The sequence below is a fragment of the Indicator indicator genome, chromosome 11 (genome assembly GCF_027791375.1).
Source record: "Indicator indicator isolate 239-I01 chromosome 11, UM_Iind_1.1, whole genome shotgun sequence".
NCBI classification, from domain to species: Eukaryota; Metazoa; Chordata; class Aves; order Piciformes; family Indicatoridae; genus Indicator; species Indicator indicator.
The window spans coordinates 4,320,022-4,344,122 of record NC_072020.1 but is presented as its reverse complement, the minus strand read 5'-3'; the positions used below and the strand labels follow the sequence as shown (position 1 = coordinate 4,344,122).

General features: G+C 46.7%; 1 protein-coding gene across 3 annotated transcripts in view; it reads right to left on the bottom strand.

The window, feature by feature from the left end:
• Positions 1 to 24,101, bottom strand: part of MYRIP (myosin VIIA and Rab interacting protein) — a 135,373-nt gene that overhangs the window by 37,543 nt on the left and 73,729 nt on the right. For 2 of the 3 annotated variants that reach the window (XM_054385156.1, XM_054385157.1), the window contains exons 3-4: positions 1,996 to 2,132; positions 580 to 660 (exon numbers count right to left, since the gene is read on the bottom strand). In XM_054385156.1, coding sequence (XP_054241131.1) covers positions 580 to 660; positions 1,996 to 2,132 — 218 coding nt within the window. Of the gene's footprint in view, positions 1 to 579; positions 664 to 1,995; positions 2,133 to 24,101 lie in introns of all 3 variants that reach the window. The other variant, XM_054385155.1, reaches the window with a different exon arrangement.

Below are 24,101 nucleotides of genomic sequence, written 5' to 3'. Positions count from 1 at the left end.
GTTGGACCTGTGAATGACACTTAGCAGCTCTCTAAGCCCCTGTTCTCTGGGGCCCTCAACACAAGAAGGACATGGACCTGAAGGAGCAGGGCCACAGGAGGGTCACAAAAAGGATCAGGGGGTTGGAGCACCTCTGCTAAGAGGACAGAATGAGGGAGCTGGGGGTGTTCAGTCTGGAGAAGAGAAGGCTCCAGGGAGACCTAATGGCAGCCTGCCAGGACCTGAAGGGGGCTGCAAGAAGGCTGCAGAGGGACTGTCTGCAAAGGCCTGCGGGGATAGGACATGGGGCAATGGTTTGAGATGAGAGAAGAGCAGATTGAGATTGGATGTTAGGTACAAGTTCTGCACCATGAGGGTAGTAAACACGGGAACAGGTTGCCCAGGGAGGTAGTTAAGGCCCCATTCCTGAAGATATTCAAGGTTAGGCTTGACAAGGCTCTGAGCAACCTTATCTAGTGGAGGATGTCCCTGCTGACTGCAGGGGAGTTGGACTGGATGACGTTTGGAGGTCCCTTCCAACTCAAACCATTCTATGATTCTATGACACTGTTTGAATCAAACAAGTTTTTAGCATCATACCTTCTGTCTGCTGGTAGAATGTGGAGTCACTGCCACAAATGCTTCCTTCATTTTCAAAGCTTCCTTCAGAAAAGCCTCCCTCTGCTCAAAAAAGACAGCAACATGTGGTAGTGTAAGTGCCACCCAGCAAATGGCAAAGACACGATTAGAGCAGAATATTCACTCAAGACAGAGATCAGCAGAGAATTCCGCTTACCTTTTGAGCAAACCATGGCCACAGCAGCTTTTGTACCCAACATGACTGCTTTTACACCAAAGACCTCTCATTCATATTGGATGGAGGAAACTATTTGTACAGTGAAAGTGAGAGAGAGGAGGAAGCTACTAGGTATAAAGCTGACATGGTAGAAGCTAAGTAAAAGGGATTTGCTCTAATATGACATTTGGGCTTGACATAGATTCTACCTTTGAAAGGGCAATGCTGTATAAATAAGCCAAACCTCAGACACCTGTACTAGTATTTATCTTCAAAGGGAACAAAAGGTTTACCTAACTGGCACAGGAAGTTAGCAATGACATTTAGACTCAAAGGCCTTGCTTAAAAAGGTCTCACAGAGTGCAGATGCCACTGCAGCTCATCATTACACTGTTTACACTCCCATTCAAGGGCAAATTCAGTGAGACTGTGACTAGAATAAAGACAATGCTTCACATCACATTTCTGAAGGATCCATCCCTACAGTTTTTAATTGTGTTGTTTCACTTGTGCTCTCACTGACATGGTTTTTCTTATTCTCATAGCTATTTGTCCTGGGCTGGTTAAGGAATCTTCACCAGAAAAATGAATTTGATACAGAGACAGCACAAAGACTAATAAATCAAAAATTACTGCATAGGTTGCTTCTCCCTAGAATGTTTTATGCCAATTTCTGTAAGAAACACCTGCAATTTTCACTCAGGACTACAGTCCATTTATCATCTTACATCACTTCAGAAAAAAGATGAAGTGAAGACTACAGAAAACTTAGTCTTGCTACAAACATCAAAGTAATTCTATTAGGAAAGTATCTGGGCCAACAAATCCAATGAAATTTCAAACAATCCACTAGCTGTGGCTTGAAAAACTTGCTCAAGTTCCCAGTCTGACTCCAAATGCCTCTTCTTCCAACTCATTTTATATCTCCAATGACTATTCCAGGGTGATGCACTGGAACAGCACAGACCAGGAAGAGCTGAGTGCGGCCTCACTTCAAAGAGTGACCCAACACCTAATAGGTATCTTTTAAGCATTTAGAGACATCAATACAGAACTAAGATGTGGCCAATTTCAGATCCTTAAGCATGCAAAACTCCAAAAGCGAGGACAACCCAAGTTGTGGTCAATTTGGCTACTGAGTGTATACCATGGCAACTAAATTTTGCTTCCAAAGTGTTAAAGCAGGTCAGCTACTAAGGACTCAAACCAGCTGCTCGTACCTAGTGCATCCAGACACGCTCCGCTCTCCAGCCGGTGCTTCCTGTACAAGTTCTTCAGGACTTTGGCACTTCCAAAACACTTGAAGCGGCTTTTGACATTATTGTAGTACCAATCCAGAGACTGGGTCCTTAGCAGCCTGAAACAGACAAGAGAAACAACACCTTTGGCATGATTCTACAACCAAGAGATTGTACTGGATTTGGCTGAGCTGGAGTTAATTCTCCTCAAAGCATCCTTCTAGTGCTGTGTCTTTCAGCAGTAGTTGATAACACAGCAGTGTGTTGGCTGCTGTTGAGTAAGTACCCAGGCTGTGTCTTTCCAGCATTTCCCCACCCCAAGAGTACACTGAGGGGTGGGCAAGCGCTTGGGAGGGGACAGGGCTGAGCCAGCTGACCCAGACTGGTCAAAGGGGTATTCCATGCCATGTGACGTCAGCTCAGATATAAGAATAAAGTGAAAGAAGGCAGGGGGAGTGTGATGGTTTGAAACTGTCTTTTTAATTTTTCCTTGCAAAGTTCAGAACAGAGAAAGTGAAAGAATGTAAATAAGTCACTATTGGGTGTAAGAAAGCAAAATAACGATTGTTCTAAACACTTCCATTGGATAGATAGAAATGTTTAAGAACTATTACCCAAAACAAAGTAGGCACTCGGCACATTCTGCGTTCTGCAGTGGGGGCAGTTGCTGGGCTGTCTGGCTGCTGTTTCTTCTTCTCTTCTGGCTGAAGATAACACGTACTGACCTTGGCAGCTAAGTTAACAACTTTCTGTTTAACTAACTCTGCTTCTCTGTCCAGGGGGGTCTGGGGGGAAGCTCCTGGGAGAGAGAGAGGCCCCTTTGGGAGGGTCCCCTTGGGGGGGAAGCAAAGGGAGATCGGTTGTACTTTTCTGTTGATTATATATATATTTGTGAATGTTGTGAATTTTGTATATTTGTACATATTCATTGCATTTCATTGTAGATTTTAGACTCTGCTTGTAAATACAGCCTTCATTTGCTTCCAGACTGGGCTAGCCTGGTTATTGTCGGTGGGGGGGGAATTTCAGCTCACACCGACACACTTTTTATTTTTGGCGCTCCAACTCGGGGCTCGATTGCTTGTGATTTATTTCTGCTCAGATTAGGAAGCAAAATGAAGCTGTTTTGGATTCTGAGTCATTCTATTTCATCTATTATCAGTGTGATTGTCTACAGATGGGCTGTTACCTGCATGATAGACAAGATTGTGAGATATCTGGCATATAAGTAATTTCTTTGGGTTAAGAACAAGTTACTGAATGTTGGTGAATTCTGTTGTGGTCTTATTGGGCTAAGAAGCTATGGTAACTCAACTATGGATCTGCTAGCAGACACATTTGAGTTTGTTACTCCTCTTACAACTACAGAGGGTCTTTGGAACCAGTGGTACCCTAGAAATCTTGTGCTAGCCTTAATCTTAATTTTGTTGCTTCTTGGAATAATCATATGGCTACTGATAGCACTGTGTCAAGAAAGACATAAGGCTACTTGCTCTTCCAACTCTGCTGTGAATGTGAAAACCAAGCCAGTAAATTTGGTGGCCACTGTAACCAGAAAGCGTAAAGGAGCTGCAGGACGAGATGCAGATGCTGCAGGAGATGGTGCAGATGGAGATGAGGGTCCTTCTACTCAGGGTCCCTCTGTTAAGAAAGATCCTTCTGGTGAGGAAGAGAGGGTTAGCCTTAAAACTCTGGTAGACCTCTTGAGACCCCACATGGATGATGGAGATGTAGGTCAGGATGTAGACCCTGGTAGATTAGCAACTGCTGGCAGAGCCTCTGAACTCAAAGAAATTCAACGGAGGATTAAAATAGGATTATGGGGACAGCGACCTCAGGATGATGATGATGATGATGACGATGAGGATGACATACAGTCAGCTAATGCACCCAGACAGGAAATTAGACATGTGAGGAAGGATTACATCAGAGGAGATAATGAGCCAGTCCTGTCTTGGCTAGCCAGGTGTTTTGATATGGGAGCCCCAGCATTGGTGGTAGGTGACAAGTCAGCCTCTCAGTTGGGGATGCTCTCAAAGGATACAGGCATAGACAGGCATCTAGGCAAGTGCATTGGTAAAGTTTCTCTGTGGGCACGCCTCCTACTGGCAGTCTCGCTGAGGTACCCCAGCAGAGATGATTTACCATGGAACCCTAAGCCTTGGACCACAATAGCTGAGGGAATCAAGCGTCTGAGAGAGTTTGCTGTGAGAGAAATAATGTATGGAGATCATAAGACTCTGAATCCTGATGAAATTCCTGTTGGAACAGGCCTTGCGAAAAAGCTCATTAAGCTTGCTCCTCCTAATTATGCTACTATTCTGGCAAGCAGGATTGTGGCAAGAAATTATGGTGGAGTGCCTCCTACTGTTGGCCATTTCACTGACCAAATGAGGCAGTTGGAGGATAGTCTTGCACGTACTTCTTTGGTTTCAGCCATTGAAACTCTGTCTGGAAAGATGGAGAATTGCATGAAAGAGCTGAAGGAGGAACTTAAAATCTCCATATCCAACTTGATGAAGGGGGATGATTCTGATTCCTCTTCCTCCAGATGGATTCAAGTTTCAGCTGTTAGGAACAGATGTGCTCCAAGGAGGCCATTCCAGAATAGGTCAAACCAAAACAGACAGCAGAAGCAATCACGTGGCAGTATCTGGATAACTCTGCGTGATCAGTTTGGTGAGAACATGAACAGATGGGATGGTCAACCAACTTCTGATCTTTTCAAGAGGTTACGGGAGCTGCAGAGGGGCAGATCCCGAGGTAGCAATACCAGGAGGGTAGCTGTCGCTTCCTCAGTTTCCCAGAACAACTCTGATAGCTCCAACAGTGATCCTAATTCTGGTACTGGACGTTGTGCCAGCTGTACATGTGGAGGTAATCCCCACCATTAGGGGTGCCCTGCCTTCCGCCAGGGGGAGGTAAGGGATAATGGAGATAACATAACCTATTGGGATGTGTACATCCAGTGGCCTGGCACTTCAAAATTTCAGAAGTACAGGGCCTTGGTTGACACAGGAGCTCAGTGCACCATAATACCATCAAATTATCAAGGGGGAGAATCTATAACTATTCAGGGAGTCACTGGTGGATCTCAAGAGTTGTTTAAGATAGAGGTTGATATAAGTTTAACTGGGAAGCAGTGGAAGAAACATACTATTGTAACAGGTCCTAATGCACCTTGTATTTTGGGAATTGATTTTCTGAGAGAAGGGCGTTTTAAAGACCCTAAGGGTTACAAATGGGCTTTTGGAATAGCAACTGTAGAAATTGATGGAGGAAAATTGAAGTTGTCCATTAGACCTGAGCTTTCAGATGAATCTGCAGTTGTGGGACAACATGAGATAGAGGATGTAAAGCTGCCGGTTGCTTCTCAAACTGTGCATCACAGACAATACAGAACCAACCGTGACTCTTTGGTGCCCATTCAAAACTTGATTCGTCAGTTGGAGAGTCAGAAGGTCATCAGCAAAACTCATTCACCTTTCAACAGTCCAATCTGGCCTGGGAGAAAGCAGAATGGAGAGTGGCGTCTGACAGTTGATTTCCGTGCCTTGAATGAAGTAACTCCACCCATGAGTGCAGCTGTACCAGACATGATGGAACTCCAATATGAGCTGGAATCCAAGCAGGCCAAATGGTATGCTACCATAGACATTGCTAATGCTTTCTTCTCTATTCCCATAGCAGAGGAATGCAGGCCTCAGTTTGCTTTCACCTGGAGAGGCATTCAATACACATTCAATCGTTTGCCCCAGGGGTGGATTCACAGTTCAACCATCTGCCATGCAGTGATCCATGATGCTTTGGAGAAAGGTGGAGCTCCAGAACACATTCAGTTCATCGATGACATCATCGTCTGGGGTGAGACTGCTGAAGAAGTCTTCGAGAAAGGTAACAAAATCCTTGACATTCTCTTGCAAGCTGGTTTCGCTATCAAGCGAGACAAGGTGAAAGGACCTGCCAGAGAAATCCAGTTTCTGGGAGTGCGGTGGCAAGATGGTCGCCGTCACATCCCAATGGATGTGATAAACAGAGTCTCCACCATGGCAAATCCCATCAACAAGAAAGAAACTCTGCGTTTCCTAGGCATAGTGGGATTTTGGAGACTGCATATTCCTGGATACAGTCAGATTGTGAAACCTCTCTATGATGTGACTCGAAAGAGAAACAGTTTCCAATGGGGTCCTGAGCAACAAGCAGCCTTTGACCAGATCAAGCGAGAGGTAGTCCAAGCGATGGGTCTGGGACCTGTCCGAACTGGTCCAGACATTAAGAACATTCTGTACACGGCCGCGAGTGACAATGGTCCAACCTGGTGCTTATGGCAAAGAGCTCCAGGGGAGACACGAGGACGTCCTCTTGGTTTCTGGGGTCGTGGCTACAGAGGCTCAGAGGCAAACTACACTCCAACAGAGAAAGAGATTTTAGCTGCTTATGAAGGAGTGAAAGCTGCTTCTGAAGTGATCGGAACTGAGTCACAACTTCTTCTAGCTCCTAGATTGCCAGTTCTGAATTGGATGTTCAAAGGCAAAGGTTCTTCACCACATCATGCAACAGATGCTACCTGGTCTAAGTGGATGGCTCTGATAACACAGAGAGCTCGAATGGGAAATCTCGAAAGGCCTGGTTTGGTGGAGGTGATCACAAACTGGCCAGAAGGCACAAGCTGTGCAAAACCTCCAGAGGAGAGAGTAACTCGTGCTGAGGAAGCTCCTCCTTACAGTGATCTGTCTGATGATGAAAAGAGATATACTTTGTTCACAGACGGTTCCTGTCGTCTTGTTGGGAACAAGCGAAGGTGGAAATCTGCAGTGTGGAGTCCAACGCGCAGAGTTGCAGAAGCGAGAGATGGAGAAGGAGAATCCAGTCAATTTGCAGAGGTAAAAGCTGTCCAGCTAGCTCTTAACGTAGCTGAACGTGAGAGATGGCCAAAGCTTTATCTCTACACTGACTCGTGGATGGTAGCCAATGCCTTGTGGGGTTGGCTGAAAGACTGGAAGAAGAATGGCTGGCAGAGGAAAGGAAAGCCAATCTGGGCTGCAGATCTGTGGCAAGACATTGCTGCTCGCATTGAGAGAATCCCAGTGAAAGTGAGACACATCGATGCTCACATTCCTAAGAGCAAAGCTACTGAGGGACAACACCACAACCATCAGGCAGATCTAGCTGCAAGAGTTTCCCAGGTGGACACAAACTCTGATCCTGATCCTGATCTTGACTGGAAACACCGAGGTGAGCTGTTCTTAGCTCGGTGGGCCCATGACTCGTCAGGACATCAAGGCAGAGACGCAACCTACCGATGGGCTCGTGACAGATCCATTGACATTTCCCTGGATGCTATCACACAAGTCATCCATGACTGTGACATTTGTGCTGCTATTAAGCAGGCAAAGCGGATCAAGCCCTTGTGGTACGGTGACCGATGGTCCAAGTACAAGTATGGTGAAGCCTGGCAGATTGACTACATCACTCTACCTCGTTCTCCATCTGGTAAGCAGTATGTGCTGACTATGGTAGAGGCAAGCACTGGATGGCTGGAAACTTATCCAGTTCCTCATGCAACTGCATGTAACACCATTCTTGGTCTGGAAAGACAAATCCTGTGGAGACACGGAACTCCAGAGAGGATTGAGTCAGACAACGGAACTCACTTCAAGAACAATCTTGTGAAAAACTGGGCCAAAGAGCACGGCATCGAGTGGATATTCCACATTCCCTACTATGCACCAGCTGCAGGGAAGATCGAACGCTACAACGGTTTGCTGAAAACCACTCTCAAAGCCATGGGGGGTGGATCTTTGAAAAACTGGGAGAAACATTTAGCACAAGCAACCTGGTTAGTGAATAGTAGAGGTTCAGTGAATCGAGCTGGACCTGCCCAATCAGATTTGTTGCAAAAGGAAGAAGGTGATAGAGTTCCTGTTATCAGAGAAAAGAATCTGTTAGGCAAAACTGTTTGGGTATTTTCTCCTGCAGGAGAGGCCAAACCTGTCCGAGGGGTGGTTTCTGCTGAAGGTCCTGGTCACACCTATTGGGTGATGCAAGAAAATGGTGAAATTCAGTGTATTCCACAAAGAAATCTAACTTTGGCTGAGAGAGGTTAAATTCAGAGTGTTGTGCAGATACAGCATCGCGCCCAAGAGGAGAGTTCATGAGATCTACGGTGCACGAACCCTGAGAGCCCTGAGTCACCTGAGAGTCCCTGTTCCTTCCTTCGCTCCATCTGCGAGGAAACAAACTGTTTGCTGTTTTTCTGTGATTTGACTCTTTTGAATCATCTACATCTGAAATAGCCGGAATGGACTATGGTCTTTATTCACCTATTGTTGTAGATATTATTTTAGATTAGATAAATGATAGTAGCAGCCAATGGAATTGTTTAGAAGGGGTGGACTGTGATGGTTTGAAACTGTCTTTTTAATTTTTCCTTGCAAAGTTCAGAACAGAGAAAGTGAAAGAATGTAAATAAGTCACTATTGGGTGTAAGAAAGCAAAATAACGATTGTTCTAAACACTTCCATTGGATAGATAGAAATGTTTAAGAACTATTACCCAAAACAAAGTAGGCATTCGGCACATTCTGCGTTCTGCAGTGGGGGCAGTTGCTGGGCTGTCTGGCTGCTGTTTCTTCTTCTCTTCTGGCTGAAGATAACACACACTGACCTTGGCAGCTAAGTTAACAACTTTCTGCTTAACTAACTCTGCTTCTCTGTCCAGATGGGTCTGAGGGGAAGCTCCTGGGAGAGAGAGAGGCCCCTTTGGGAGGGTCCCCTTGGGGGGAAGCAAAGGGAGATCGATTGTGCTTTTTCTGTTGATTGCATATATTTGTGAATGTTGTGAATTTTGTATATTTGTACATATTCATTGCATTTCATTGTAGATTTTAGACTCTGCTTGTAAATACAGCCTTCATTTGCTTCCAGACTGAGCTAGCCTGGTTATTGTCGGTGGGGGGGGGGGGAATTTCAGCTCACACTGACACAGGGAGGATTCACCCACGGGGTCTCTCCTAAGGAACCGCCAAGCTTAGAGAGCCCTGCTGCCCAAGACTGACCATCATCCTGCTGATGGGCAGTAGAGACTAACAGCTCTCTCTCTGCTTTCACTTCCATGATATCTATTGCCTTTGCTTATTATTGGTATTAAATTGCTTCTATCTTATTACTTATTACTTATTTTCCCCCTCTTCCCTGTCCATTTAAGAAGGGTAGTGATAGAGTGGCTTTGGTGGGCATTTGGCCCCCAGGTGAGGGCCAAATCACCACAGAGATGTAAACACTTTACCAGCATTTTATGTGAGCAGAGCACAACCATGCTGATTGCTGAATAACTCCATCTGCGCTCAGCAAGTGCCCACCACACTGAGTGTACAAACCTCACTCAGACAGCTACCTGAGGAGCAAACAGCTGCCTCAGAGGACTTGAGGTAGTATTTGGTTTTGCCACTATCAGAATCATAGAAAGGTCCAGGCCAGAAGGGACCTCCAAAAGTCAGCAGGGACATCCCCAACTAGATCAGGTTGCCCAGGGCCTTGTAAAGCCTCACCTTGAATATCTCCAGGAAGGAGCCTCAATCACCTCCCTGGCCAACCTGTTCCAGTGTTCCACCACCCTCACAGTAAAGATTTTGTTCCTAATATCCAATCTAAATCTGCCCTTCTCTAGTCTGAAGCCATTGCCCCTCATCCTGTCACTACAGACCTTTGCAAACACTCTCTCTCTATCCTTCAGGTACTGGAAGGCTGATATTAGGTGTCCATGGAGCCTCCTCTTCTCCAGGCTAAACATCCCCAGCTCCCTCAGCCTGTCCTTGTAGCAGAGGTGCTCCAACCCCCTGATCATTTTCATGGCAGTGCTCTCCTCTTTTTACACTGTAATGCCAGCACTACAGTCTTCTGAAAAACAGAAGCTAGCCTTGAAGCAGCACAGGAAGGTTTGAAAAGCAGCCTTTACTTATGCAGATTTACAGATAATGGGAGAACATTAGCCCATTAATCATAGAACCATAGAATCATTTAGGTTGGAAGAGATCTTTAAGACCATCAAGTCCAACCACTAACACAGCATTGCCAAGTCCACCACTGCAGAGGCAGCAGACAGACTGCTTACAAAGGCCTGAAGGGACAGGATGAGGGGCAATGGCTTCAAACTAAAGATTAAATTTAGATTGGATGTTAGGAACAAGCTCTTTAGCATGAGGGTGGTGGAACACTGGAACAGGTAGCCCAGGGAGGTAGTTGAGGCCCCATCCTTGGAGATATTCAAGGTCAGGCTCAAGCAGCCTGTCAATCACAAGAAGATTTATGGTTGCATCCATACCACTTCTACCCCACCTGTACAAAACATACATCTCTCTCCATTTCACTCTTGCCTTCATTTCCACCTTGGTGTGTAACAAGCCCCAGATGTTCCTGTAGCCACTGTAGATCATTCAGTGGCCAAACCCAGTCATCACCAGTGGTGGAAATGGAACTTTCCCCTTTCTTCTTTTCTAATGCTTCACTCGGTGCCTGGATGTCACTTTCCCGCCATGCTGCCAAGTCCTTTCCTCTGAAGCCTTTCACTACAAAGTGTATCTTTACACAGCACATTAAAACTACCTATCAACTCAGATCAAAAGCAATTAAGCAGCCACTGCAAATTTGAAACCAAAGGAAAAGTTCAACTCCAAATGCTTGTGTAAAAGCTGGAACACCTGGATATTACCAAAATGGAATGTTCCACATGCTCCCTTCAAAGTGCTTTTTATGAGGATATTTTAAATTACAGGATGCATTTATGACATTTGTATATGACCTATAGAGCTGATTTTGTAACATAAAAATTATAAATCACAGAATGGCTCAGGCTGGAAGGGACTTCAAAAATCATCTCCTCCAACCTCCCCACCATGGGCAGGGACACCTCTCAACTAGACTCAGCTGCTCAAGGCCTCATCCAACCTGGCCTTCAACACCCCCAGAGAGGAGGCAGCCACAGTCTCCCTGGGCAGCCTGTTCCAGAGTCTCACCACCCTCCTACTGAAGAACTTATTCCTAAGCTCCAGTCTAACCCTGCTCTTCCTCAGCTTCAAACCATTCCCCCTTGTCCTGTCTCTAGACAGGAAAAGTCCCTCATGAAAAGTCCCTCATGAAAAGTCCCTCTGCAGCCCTCCTGAAGGATCTCTTCAGCCATTGGAAGGAAGATCTAAGGTCTCCCCAGAACCTTCTCTTCTCCAGGCTGAACACCCCCAGCTCCCTCAGCCTATCCTCACAGCAGAGGTTCTCCAGCCCTTGGATCATCTTTGTGGCTTCTCTGGACTCACACCAGCAGCTCTGTGTCCTTCTTATGGTGGGGACAACAGAACTGGACACAGTATTGGAGGTGGGGTCTCAGAGCAGAGTCAAGGGGCAGAATCCCCTCTCTTGCCCTGCTGCCCACACTCCTCTGGCTGCAGCCCAGCACACAGCTGCCTGCTGGGCTGGGCTGCATGAGGGCACTGCTGGCTCATGAGGAGCTTCTCATCAATCAGTGCACCTGAAGCTCTTTCTTCAGAGAGACTCTCGACCCACTCTGCACCCAGCCTGAAAAACACTACCACTGAAACAAATCTTTCTCCCCATTAAGTAAAAGGAAATATTTCACTTTGTCTGAATCCCCTTTCCCCTAGAAAATTTTATGTAATTCCCCCTTCTCCCCCCCGATCTTCATTTGCAGTAAAATACATTTTCAGTATCTCAGTACTTTTCAAAGGACAGAAATTCCATATCCTGGTCATCTGGTACTAGACAGATTTTCAGGCAAACCCTAACAACTGAGCAATGCTGTTTTCATTTGTAAATGAGTGACCCTCATTCATGCACACAGCTTGCTGAAGTGAAATATGAACAAACCCAAATCCAAGCAACTCATCACCGCTACGCTGAACATGGAGGTATTGCCTTTTGCTGTCAGATTTGTTTCTGTTTGTTGCAATATATCAACGTGGGGCTTGTTGTTTGTTTTTTTTTTTTTTTTTAGACTTCTGAAGGTCAAAAAAAAATAGAAAAAAAAAAAAAAGGACGAAAAGTCCACTGAGGGGACCTCAAAATGAGTACAGCCTGCTGCTGTTTTTAAGATGTTCACAAATTCATTTCCTTCTGTGCTATAACCACCAACACCTCTTTTAAGAAGGAAAAAATCAGCCAGAAAGCTCACAGAGAGAAACTTCAAGATGCAGAAACACTCCCAAAACACTCTGAGGAAGATCTGCTCCTTGCACTTTGCGTTCACTTGAATGCAATGGAAGGATCTGCGCTCAAAAGGCAACCTAACAGCAACAGGCAATGCACCATTCACCCACAGGAGAAATGCAGATTCCAAATGAAACAGAACATAAAAGCCACTTGGATGAGTTATTCACATTACCTAAGTGAAGGCTTTTCTTTCTGCAAACTTCATTTTTAATCCAAAGATTCTTGCAAAACAGCTGAGTGACAACAACAACAAAAAGTAAGGTGGAGGATGCAGACAAAAAAAACAAACCCTGTCACAAAAGAGATACAAACTCTGTGCCATCAGCATAAAATAAAAAATACCAGAGGATTATCCATGCAAATTAATTCTGTAATCCTGATGAGAAAAATACTCAGGGCTTTTAATATAGGCCTCAAGAACAGCAAAAAGACAACAACCCTCTGCTTTAAGGGCTGTTTATCTTCTTACATCAAGAAAAGAGCTGTGAAACGCCAGTAAAGATGAGAAGCTTCATCCCCACGTACCCTCAGAGAGAAAGCTGGGTCCATCCAAAGGTTGTTTAACAAGAAAAGGGGGAAAAACAAGAAGAAAAATAATTTTTAAAAGCCAAAACCCTTAAAACTTGCTGGGGAGCGAAGAGATGCAATTTCAGTTCCTATCTTCCCTACTGCTTCTCTCTGCAGCCTCTGCTGGAGTAGGCTGTGCTGTGTTCTTCCTGGGAGCTGTACACACACAGCCTTTGCTCTCCGGAATGAGAGAGATTTGCAGCTGTGTGGCTCCACAAGCTCCAGGACAGCTTAAGAAACACTTTGGTCAGCAGCATGACACCTCCAAAGCCAAATCCCAGGCAGGCTCCTAGCTGGGAGGTATAAGGAACACATTCCCTTGCCACCCACCCACTTGTGGTGGGAGGAGTGAGATGGAGGGATGCTGCACTAGCTGCCCAGACATGCTTCAGATCTTCATCCAGCACTTCAAGCAAGGAGATTTTCCTTGAAGGTTGACTCAGGCAACCACTGCACCTCAGCAGCTCTTTCCAGCATGGACCAAGGGCAAATAAGGACGGGGTGAGGGTACGTGATGCTGGGCAACAGTAATCCCTGCTGCTGTGGGCAAATGAGGATCCTGTGGGTGCCTCCCAAGCTCCTCACCATTCTATTGCTGCTTTTGGAGAAAGCAACCCTTAGAATCATACTTTGGCTTGGGCTGGAAGGGACCTTTAAAAGTCAACTGGTCCAATCCTTCTGTATCTTGTGCTCCTTAGGACTAGAGCTCTCTTTGGTTAAGCTTCTAAAATACAGGGAATGCCTTTTTTTCTTCTTCTTCTTTTTTAATAATTTGGTTTTTTTCAAACTTACTTCATAGTCCCTGCTTTTAAAATGGTGAGGCTTTCCCTGTTACCCACAAAATATTCTTAGTTGGAAGCTTTATTGTGCAAGCTGTCCAGCAGTCTGACAAAAGCTAAATTCCAGCTTATGGCTGAAAACCGTAGGAAAAATTCCAAAGCCTTTACAAATTATACAAATGAGACTTTAATCCCAGCTGGCCTCACTAACAGGGGCTCTGCATCTGGGCACACACACACAAATGTACTTTTCGTATGGATTTTCAGCTATTTGAATAATGAAAAATAGAAAAAAGAAGGGGAAAACCCAACACACACACACAACAAAAAACCCCAACCAAAAGCTGAAATCTCTTTTTTTGTAAATACTTGGATCACAACAATAAACCCCAAACAGTCCTGCAAGCACAGATTAGCCAGCCTGTCAGACAAATACAGCTGCTCCTCCAAACCAGTCCTGCTTAGAGCTCTGTGGTAAAATTCATCTGCTGTCCAGAGGAGGATTCACTTCTCTAACAAAGAGAAATCTTCAAAGATGTGCAATCCTCCTGCCTTCTCCAGGCCAAGCTTATTCTCCTCTCTGCATGACAAGGGTCATCCTCATAGGGTGTGATAAGATGTGTGCATGGGTGGCATCAGCAAGTCTGAGGAAGAACAATTAAGAAAAATCAAGGAACCAGAAGAATCTGTATGAAGAGAAGGGGTGAGAACAGGCAGAGCTGCAAAGCTACCTGGTCATGCCCATGGAGACGATGGTGCACAAAGGATCTCTGAGCTCCTTAGTGTGGCTTTCAACTGCTGGTGGTGAGTGGAGTGCAAACACTACCACCCTTCCCAGCCACAGCTACAATGCTTATTTGAGAAGAGCCCCCTGCTTCACCCACAGAAGAAACACATCCCAAGGATCTTGCAGCTCCCATTAAACTGGGATGGCAGCCAAAGGATGGATGTTACTTGACCAAGATGTCTCTTCCTGCTTTACCTGCAGAAGGTATCACTACCTCAGCTTTTTGGTTTGTCAGGGCAAACCCACTGGGGCAATTTTTTAAGAATAAGGAGACCAAGATGTATCTAACATCTTCCCAACCGTGCTGCTAAGGCACTCAGTGAATAAAAGGACTTAATGTAGACCCACTGCATACAAACATTATTGTAGTTCCATGAAGGGCCCACTGCAGTGACAGGAGGCATCAGGGGGCATCCCTGTGTGTGGTGACCACACAGTAGATTGTGCTTTTCCCAAGAAAAGTTGGACCTTTCATCCTTGAGGTCCCTTCCAACATGGGATTCTATGATTCTACAGGAGGTAAAGCAGCTAATAAAACTCCTTCATGCATATCCTATTTCATGCTTCATTTTAATATGGCTTTTATGCCCTTTAAGTACGTAGCATATATCACGGTTATTTAAAACACTACCTCACTGTCACTACCACCAGTACCCTAAAGCAGTGCAGATCTTTGACAAGAAGCTGACGACTAAAATCTCAACCAGTAATGGCCAAGTACCCTTTAAATCCATTTTACAGGTGCAAAACTGAGGCACCAAAAGACTCGCTTCCAGTTCCTTTGGCAATCCAGCATGCTGAGAAAGGCAAACTCTAAAGTCTGGGGTTTTTTGACTTAAGTTCTTAAGTTGCCCTCTCTCCCCTTTTGAGGCATTAAACACTTGCCTTCGTATCAGCACTTTGTTCAAATTAAGTACTTGAGATTAAATGGTTGTGTCAAAGAGAACTGGAAACCAACACTCTCCAAATCCTTATGCATGAAGAACCACCAGCGAGATCAAAGGGTCGACTAAGGCAGCGTGACAACACATGCAATCCTCTCCCAAATCCACTAGACAAGCATCAGATCTGGCCTTGGAAACTGCCTGCAGCCAAGGATTTTGCAAATTGTGTTGTTAAGACACATGGCAAGAATTCTAAAGGCTGAGATACAGCAGGCCAGATGCAAATCTTAAACAGTGATCATCTGCATTAAGCCTGTTTAGCTCTGCTCCTGCTGCAGCAGCTATGCTGCTCAGGGAGCTGTCAGAGGAGTAAGACAGGGCAGGTTTTGTGGCCAACATGTCAGCAACGTGAACCTGGTCCAGAGGAGGCAACAAAAATCATCAGAGGGCTGGAAGATCTCTGCTATGGGGAAAGGCTGAGAGAGTTGGGATTCACAGGCTCACAGGATGTTAGGGGTTGGAAGAGACCGCCGGAGAGCTTCGAGTCCAACCCCCCTGCCAGAGCAGAACCATAGAATCCAGCACAGGGCACACAGGAACACATCCAGATGGGGCTTGAAAGTCTCCAGAGAAGGAGACTCCACAACCTCTCCGGGCAGCCTGTTCCAGTGCTCTGTGACCCTCGCAGTGAAGAAGTTCCTCCTCATGTTGAGGTGGAACCTCCTGTGCTGGAGTTTCTATCCATTACCCCTTGTCCTATCCCAGGGTGCAAGTGAGCAGAGTCTGTCCCCTCCCTCTTGACCCCCAGCCCTCAGATATTTATAGTCATTTATTAAATCCCCTCTCAGTCTTCTCCAGACTAACCAGCCCAAGGGCTCTCAGCCTCTCCTCACAGGGCAGTGCTCCAGTCCCTCAATCATCCTTGTAGCCCTCCGTTGGACTCTCTTGAGGACATCCCTGTCCCTCTTGAACTGGGGAGCCCAAAACTGGACACAATATTCTAGGTGTGGCCTCACCTGGGCAGAGTAGAGGGGGAGGAGAACCTCTCTCAATCTGCTGGGTTGTTCAGCCTGGAGAAGAGAAGGCTCTGGGAGACCTTATTGTGGCCTTTCAGCACTTAAAACTCTCCCAGGCTGTCCTCAAAGCAGAGGCGTTCCACTGCTCTGATCATTTCTGTGGCCTCCACTGATAGCAAAGGAGGGATATGCTGTTGCCTCGACAATTGAGTCACTTTAGTGGGAGGCCAGGGAAGATAAAGAGAATATTGAAAGCTTTTTCCAACATGAAGGCTTCAAACATATCATCACCCAATTTGCACGGGTGCCAGCCACTCCTTTTGGCAGGCTGCAGGGTGTTGCCTTGTATTCTACAGCCAATTTGTTGTCTCTAATTAGCAATTTGGGAATAAAGTAAGAAGAAAAGAGAAATTAAAAACAACTTGAATGCCTAGTGCCAGTTACTAGATCGGGACACATGCTCTCTCATTATTATTTTTGATAATACAGCTGAACACAGCTTCAAAACCAGCAGCTTCATTTCATGTTTGACCCTGGCTGGGTAAATACTTGGTGCCTTCCCTCTGTAAATATAACTTGTGATTTCCTGGGCAGGCTCCAATGTCCAGTCTGGCAGGTTAAACCAGGTGTGGCAAGGAACACTTTTTTTTTTTTCCCCCTCTTTACTATCTCTTACACCTCATGGTACAATTTAATAGTGGTAACATGGGTCTCTTAAAATAATTCAGTCCCAAGACACTCCTCTCTGCTGCAGCAACTTTTTATCATAGAATGGTTTGGGGACCTCCAAAGGGGATTCACCCCAACTCCCCTGCAGTCAGCAGGGACATCCTCCACTAGATTAGGTTGCTCAGAGCCTTGTCAAGCCTAACCTTGAATCTCCAGGAATGGAGTCTCAACCACCTCCCTGGGCAACCTGCTCCTGTGTTCCACCACCCTCATGGTACAGAACTTATTCCTAACACCCAATCTCAATCTGCTCTTCTCTCATTCCAAACCATTGCCCTCATCCTGTCCCTGCAGGCCTTTGCAAACAGTCCCTCTGCAGCCTTCTTGTAGCCCCCTTCAGGTCCTGGCAGGCTGCCATTAGGTCTCCCTGGAGCCTTCTCTTCTCCAGGCTGAACACCCCCAGCTCCCTCAGCCTGTCCTCATAGCAGAGGTGCTCCAGCCCCCTGGATTATCTTTGTGACCCTCCTCTGGACCCTCTCCATCAGCTCCATGTCCTTCCTGTGTTGAGGGCTCCAGAGCTGGCTGCAGTACTCCAGGTGAGGTCTCACCAGAGCAGAGCAGAGGGGCAGAATCCCCTCTTTCCATCTCTGGCCATGCTGATTTTTATGCCTTCTGGGCTGCATGCTTACACTGTTGGCTCATGCACCAGCACCCCCAAGTCCTTTCCAGCAGGGCTGCTCTCAATCTCATCATCCCCCAGCCTTTCTCTCTCAACAAAAACAAAGATATCTTAGGAGAAAAGGAGAAGGAGCTAGAAACTTGCAATGGTTTTGGTGAGAGCTGCCATTAAAATGTCACCAAGAGCTGCAAGAGCACTCCTATGGCACTGATGAGCACGTTAAAAACCACAGAGAGTGGACAAGTAATAAGAAGTTTAATTATGCTCTTTAATTTGCATTTTGAAAATATTGTAGATGCCTGGTGAGAGATGACATTTGATTCCCAAACACTAACTCTGGAGAGTTAGCCACCAATGTCTGGCTGCTAAGTCAATGGTGTCTCTTGCAGAAAGACAGAGTTCCCAGGGGGTGTGATGTTTATATAAACACACTCACATTTCCACCATCACAACAGGCTTAGATACAGAGCACTCACAAATCTTCAGAGTTAAAGAAGCTATAAAACTATTCTTTTGCAGAGCTCCTCTCTTTTCTTCTGACTTTTCCCTTCACCCTCATAGTTCTCTTACAGCATGTGGTAGCCAAGTGCAGGTGAGCACATGGACTGGCACAGCAGCTGCATCCCTTGGACCAGTTTTGGCTTGTCCAAGAAGCTGGCTGGCTGGTGACTAGGCTGTGATCAGATGATCCAGGCTGCCCATTCTGGCCATTAAGGTCTAGACTCACATCCAGCAGCAGCTCTCACTGAGCCTGCCAGCCTCATGAGTTACAAATGTAGTGAGAACTGTGGTCTTGTGGTGGGGAGAAGGTGGGGGCACAAGGTAGCATTGGAGGTGTAAATATGGGGAATTGGGCTGCCCAGGGAGGTGGTGGAGTCACCATCCCTGGAGGTGTTCAAGAGGGGATTGGACGTGGCACTTGGTGCCATGGTTTAGGTAGTCATGAGGTTTAGGGTGACAGGTTGGACTCGATGATCTTTGAGGTCTCTTCCAACCTTCTTGATTCTATGATTCTATGATCACAGGATCACAGAATGATAGGGGTTGGAAAGGACCTCCAGAGATCATCCAGTCCAATGCCCCTGCCAGAGCAGGATCACCCAGGGCAGGTCACACAGGAGCACATCCAGGTGGGTTTTGAAAGTCTCCAGAGGAGACTCCACAACCTCTCTGGGCAGCCTGCTCCAGGGCTCTGTTACCCTCACCATACAGAAGTGTCTCCTCATTTTGAGGTGGAACCTCCTGTGCTCCAGCTTGTAGCTGTTGTTCCTTGTCCTGTCACTGGGCACCACCAAAAAGAGCCTGGCACCTTCATCCTGACACCCACCCCTCTTGGTTTTGCTTGCTGTGGATCCCTGCTCTAAAAGATTAAGAACAACCCAAGATGTACATTTTCACTATCTGTCAGTGTCATCATGAGCTGCTGTGATGTATTTGTGTCATGTAGGTTGGAAAAGACCTTAAAAATCATCAAGTCCAACAGTTAACCCAGCACTGCCAAGTCACTAAACCACGTCCCTCAGCACCACATCTACACAGCTTTTCAATCCCTCCAGGGATGGTGACTCCACCACTTCCTTGGGCATTCTGTTCCAGGGCTTGACAATCCTTTTGGAGAAGAACTTTCTCCTAATACCAACCCAAACCTCCCCTGGTGTGACCCGAGGTCACTTCCTCTTGCCCTCTCATTTATTACTTGGGCTACTGTGAAAGATGCAAATACAGTAACCATCCCTTCCCCTAGGGAGAAAACACAGCCAGTGCCACTGGCAGCCACCCAAGGCTTGGCAAATGTTGCCTGCCTCTATGCAGCTGTTCTAAAAGCTCTGGCACTAGCTAAAAACCTTAGCTCTTTAGGGGAGACAACAAAGAAAATTGACTGTGCAAACAAGAAACAAGATCCACAAGTTTGACTCGAGAGATCTCCATTACTTTCTGCATCTCTTAGGAGTTCCTTAAAGGCCTTGCTCACAAGCAACCTCATCTACTTGAAGATGCCCCTGCTTACTGCAGGGGGGTTGGACTAGATGAACCTTAAAGGTCCCTTCCAACCCAAACCATTCTATGATCCTATGATGATTCTTCCATCTGGACCCAGTCCTCTCCTGACAGTGAGACCAACACAGTCCCCCTGATGGGCAGGTATTGTGGTCAGAGTGTAATCCAGTGTCAGAGGCATGACAAAAGTGGTTTGGGTTCACCTGTGCTCTACTTCTTCCTCCATCACCTCCCCATCCTTGTTCTAAATTTTTTTTGCAGTCCAGCTCAGTTCATGTTTGGTGCTCTCCTTCAGAACAACATGCCTGTTTGAAGACTTATTTCTGTGCATTACACCCAGCATGCCAAACTCCCATCAACACCTCACCCACCACCCCCCCAAGCCTAGCAAGCCCCAGTATAACTAAATGCTGCCTCCCACTCTGGCTCCAGCAGCTGATCCTTCTGTGCCTGCCTGGCTCTTACTTCCCATTTACTGACACTCTCCTTACCTATCCGACTTGAAAGCAAATTTTAAAAAAGTAAAAATCACCTGATGGCAAAAGATTTTCTTCATTTAAGGATCCACTTCAGTTTTTTTCTACCAAACACTCAAGGTGTCAGGCAATCAGCAGCATGCTGGTGACATGTGCTATGCTGTCATGGCAGTTAACTGAGGGTGGCCAAGAAAATCAACCCCCCACCACTGTCAGAATGTTGGTGGTGATCTCCAGAAACACAAGAAAAAAACCACAGCAAATTCTAGTGCAGATAGGAAGAAACAAAGTACATTTTAGGCAAGTGTAGGTAAAGAGTGCATCAAGTGGTGACCAGCAAGTAACAAATTCCAAAGGCTCTCAGTAATTGAAGTCCCAGAGGGGGACTTTCTCCATAAAACGTGTGGGGATCTATTCTGGGGGGCAGCAAGTGCTCAGAGATAGCAGGCATGGAGGTGCGTGGCTATCCCTGCCCGTCACAGCGATGTCGGTAACGCAGGGATGTGGGTGGTAGCTATCCTGAGCTGCCAGGGCAACAACAGCTAATGAAATCTTTGTCACTTAGCACAGCAGCTGCTTCTCACTATGCCAAACAGCCCTTTGCAAAGTCTTCACTAACAGCAGCACTGCTTTGCAAGTCATGAACAAGACAGGTGACATCAGCACTGGTGTTTGATGATGATTCTCCTGTTCCAAATGAGGCTGCCTTGTACAGAAGTGATGTGTGTTCTCTGTGGGTCTCAGGTGTGTCACTTCTATTTAGTCTCAGGCTTGCCTTTTGCTGCTTTTTTGCTCCTTTCCTCTTTTACAAGCACTAAACCTGAGCAACATCAGCACCTGTGGGGAACCCACCTTGGCAGGCACAATCTCATCGCACTCCCTTGACTTGTGCACTGACAGGTACAAGCACACTCCTTCTGAGGCTGCTGATGTGTGGTCACAAAGCTGAAAGGGCTATAGAGACATTGCTCACATCCACACTTCTGCACCAAGCAGGACAAAGCATCACCAACTGCTGCAGCACCACAGGAAATTGACATTCCTTCCATCTATTCTTCCCCTTCACTCTGCTCTGCTGAGGCCCCACCTCCAATACTGACTCCAGTTCTGGTGTCCCCAGCATAAGAAGGACACAGAGCTGTTGGAGTGAGTCCAGAGGAGGCCACAAAGTTGATCCAAGGGCTGGAGCACCTCTGCTATGAGGATAGGCTGAGGGAGCTGGGGGTATTCAGCCTGGAGAAGACTCCAGGTAGACCTTAGAGCTACCTTCCAATAGCTGAAGGGATCCTACATGAAGGCTGCAGAGGGACTTTTGATAAGGGTGTCAAGCAATAGGACAAGGGGGAATGGTTTGAAGCTGAGGGAGAGCAGAGGTTTGACTGGATCTTAGGAAGAAGTTCTTCAGCAGTAGGGTGGTAAGACTCTGGAATTGGCTCTTCCCTGAGGGTGTTTGAAGGCCAGGCTGGATGAGGCCTTGAGCAGCTGAATCCAGTTGAGAGGTGTCCCTGCCCATGGTGGGGAGGTTGGAGTAGATGATCCCTGAGGTCGCTTCCAACCTGAGCCATTCTATGCTTCTATTACTCCTCTGTCCATCTCAGAACATTTGCTGAGAACAGCATCCCAGAGGTGCTGAGAGAGGGAAGCAGCAGAGATGCTTCAACCTGCCTGTGACTCTCTGGCTCACAAACACTGTGTGCTCTCTGCAGGAACCTGGCCAAGTCATTCACCAGCTCTGCTGTCGTAACAGGCAAAGCAAGGGGCAGAGCAGCAATTCCACCCCAAATGAGTCAGACATGGTCAGTATCAAATGACTCAGAAGAAGCAGTGAATGGCAGGGATGAGCACAGCACAGACAGTGGTGCTGATTCCCTGGTGACGTGAGAAGCAAATGAGCTGAGCCCCACTGACAAGGCACAATTCCTATCTGCCTGCCTGCAGGACCATTCACAGAATGCTTCCAAAGGTAGGCTGAGCCAGAGATCAAAACTGACATGAGACAGCTGGGGAAGAGAGAGAATCAGACTCAGTTGAGTTTGTTGGGGGTTCCCCCCCCCCTGCTTTTTCCCCTGGAGAAATGGAAACAAACTGATTGCTAAAGGCTTTTCAGATGGGGCTCATTCTTCTAGCAGTGCTGCTTATTCCCCTGGAGGAGGAGAGAAGTTTTCTGCATGACTGAGACTGCCTGGAAGCAGGGCTCCTCAATGCCACACACATCACCTGACACTAGGCAATGCTGGCCAGATGTGGGCTGGCATGAACATCAGCTGAAAGCTAGGCCAGTGCTTTGCACAGACCCCAAGGTACCTGCACAAGCTATTATTCCTCCTAGGAATAGCTAAACAGGATGAAGTTCTAGGCTCCATCATGAAGATTTAGGGGCTTTCTGACATCCCAGAATATCCCTCAGTCTTTATGCTAGGAGAACACTAATACTGAGGCCTTTGCAGCACATTTAGTTGAGGCCCCATCCCTGGAGATGTTCAAGACCAGGTTGGACAAGGCTCTGAGCAACCTGATCTAGTGGAGGATGTCCCTGCTGACTGCAGGGGGGTTGGACTTTGGATGACCTTTGGAGGTCCCTCCCAATCCAAATCATTCTGTCATTCTGTTTTGACCTCCAGAAGCCTGCTGTGCAAGTGTCCAAATCTCATATCCGTTTTACAGGTGGGATGAAAGATTGTTAAGCACAGAGAGGAGTGTTTCAGTGGTAGCTAAAATCTCTTGTGTGGGGGGCAGCAATGGTGACTCACTTGATGTATCAAAGGAGCAGAGTCATCACAGACCCTCAGGATTTCAATACACGTCAGCTGTTGGTCCACTTCCCTTTCAGTTCTCATGCCTGGTGAAACCAAGTTCCTTCAAACTCATAAGGACTTCAGTCAAGTGATAAACACAGTGGGTGACAAGCTACAGGGAAACAATGATGAAGAGCTCAGACTAAAAGACAACCCAGGTGAGCAGAGAGGCAACACTACCAATTCCCAGGCTCACAGGATCTTAGGGATTGGAAGGGACCTCAGAAGATCATCGAGTCCAACCCCCCTGCCAGAGCAGGACCAGAGAATCCAGCACAGGTCACACAGGAATGCATCCAGGGTCTGGAAAGTCTCCAGAGCAGGAGACTCCACAACCTCTCTGGGCAGCCTGTTCCAGTGCTCTGGGAGCCTCACAGTGAACAAGTTCCTCCTCATGTTGAGGTAGAACCTCCAGTGCTGTAGTTTCCATCCATTGCCCCTTGTCCTGTCACAGGGCACAAGTGAGCAGGGGCTGTCCCTTCCTTCCTGACACCCAGCCCTCAGATATTTATAGGCATTTATTAGATCCCCTCTCAGTCTTCTCCTAGGACTCCAGACTAACCAGCCTCAGGGCTCTCAGCCTCTCCTCATCAGGCAGTGCTCCAGTCCCTTCAGCATCCTGGTAGCTCTCCAGTGGACCCTCTCCAGTAGATCCCTGGTCCCTCTTGAACTGGGGAGCCTAGAACTGGATGCAGTATTCATGTGGGGCCTCACTAGAGCATTCCAACATGGAAGAGAAGAAGCCCTATGAAGCAGCAGCATCATTCCTCACTGGCATGCATCAAGCACGTGGCTCTGGATACAAAGCTCTTCAGAAATGGGTGCTGCTATGTTCACTGACCTCAACCTTCCACTGAAGTCAGGAAGGAAGGGAGGAGTTCAGGTGTCCACATTCTCCTAGACTACTCTGCACAAACTCCTCTGTGGGACAGGTTCAGGAAGAACAATGCTTGGAATGCAAGGATTCCAATGACCTCTGTGTGGCACTGGTAAAATATTGGTGGGTTTAGCATTTTCTAGCCTGAGACAATATTAAATGAATGTCTTCACCTTTCCCTGAGAAGGTGATGTCTCTGCTAAAGTTCCTGAGCACTTTTACCCATTAGGGCTCTCTTGGTCATTGCTAAAAGCCTATTTAATGAAGAGCTGTAACATTTTCTTTTTCATTGTGGCTCTGAGCAACCTGCTCTAGTGTGAGGTGTCCCTGCCCAAGGCAGAGGG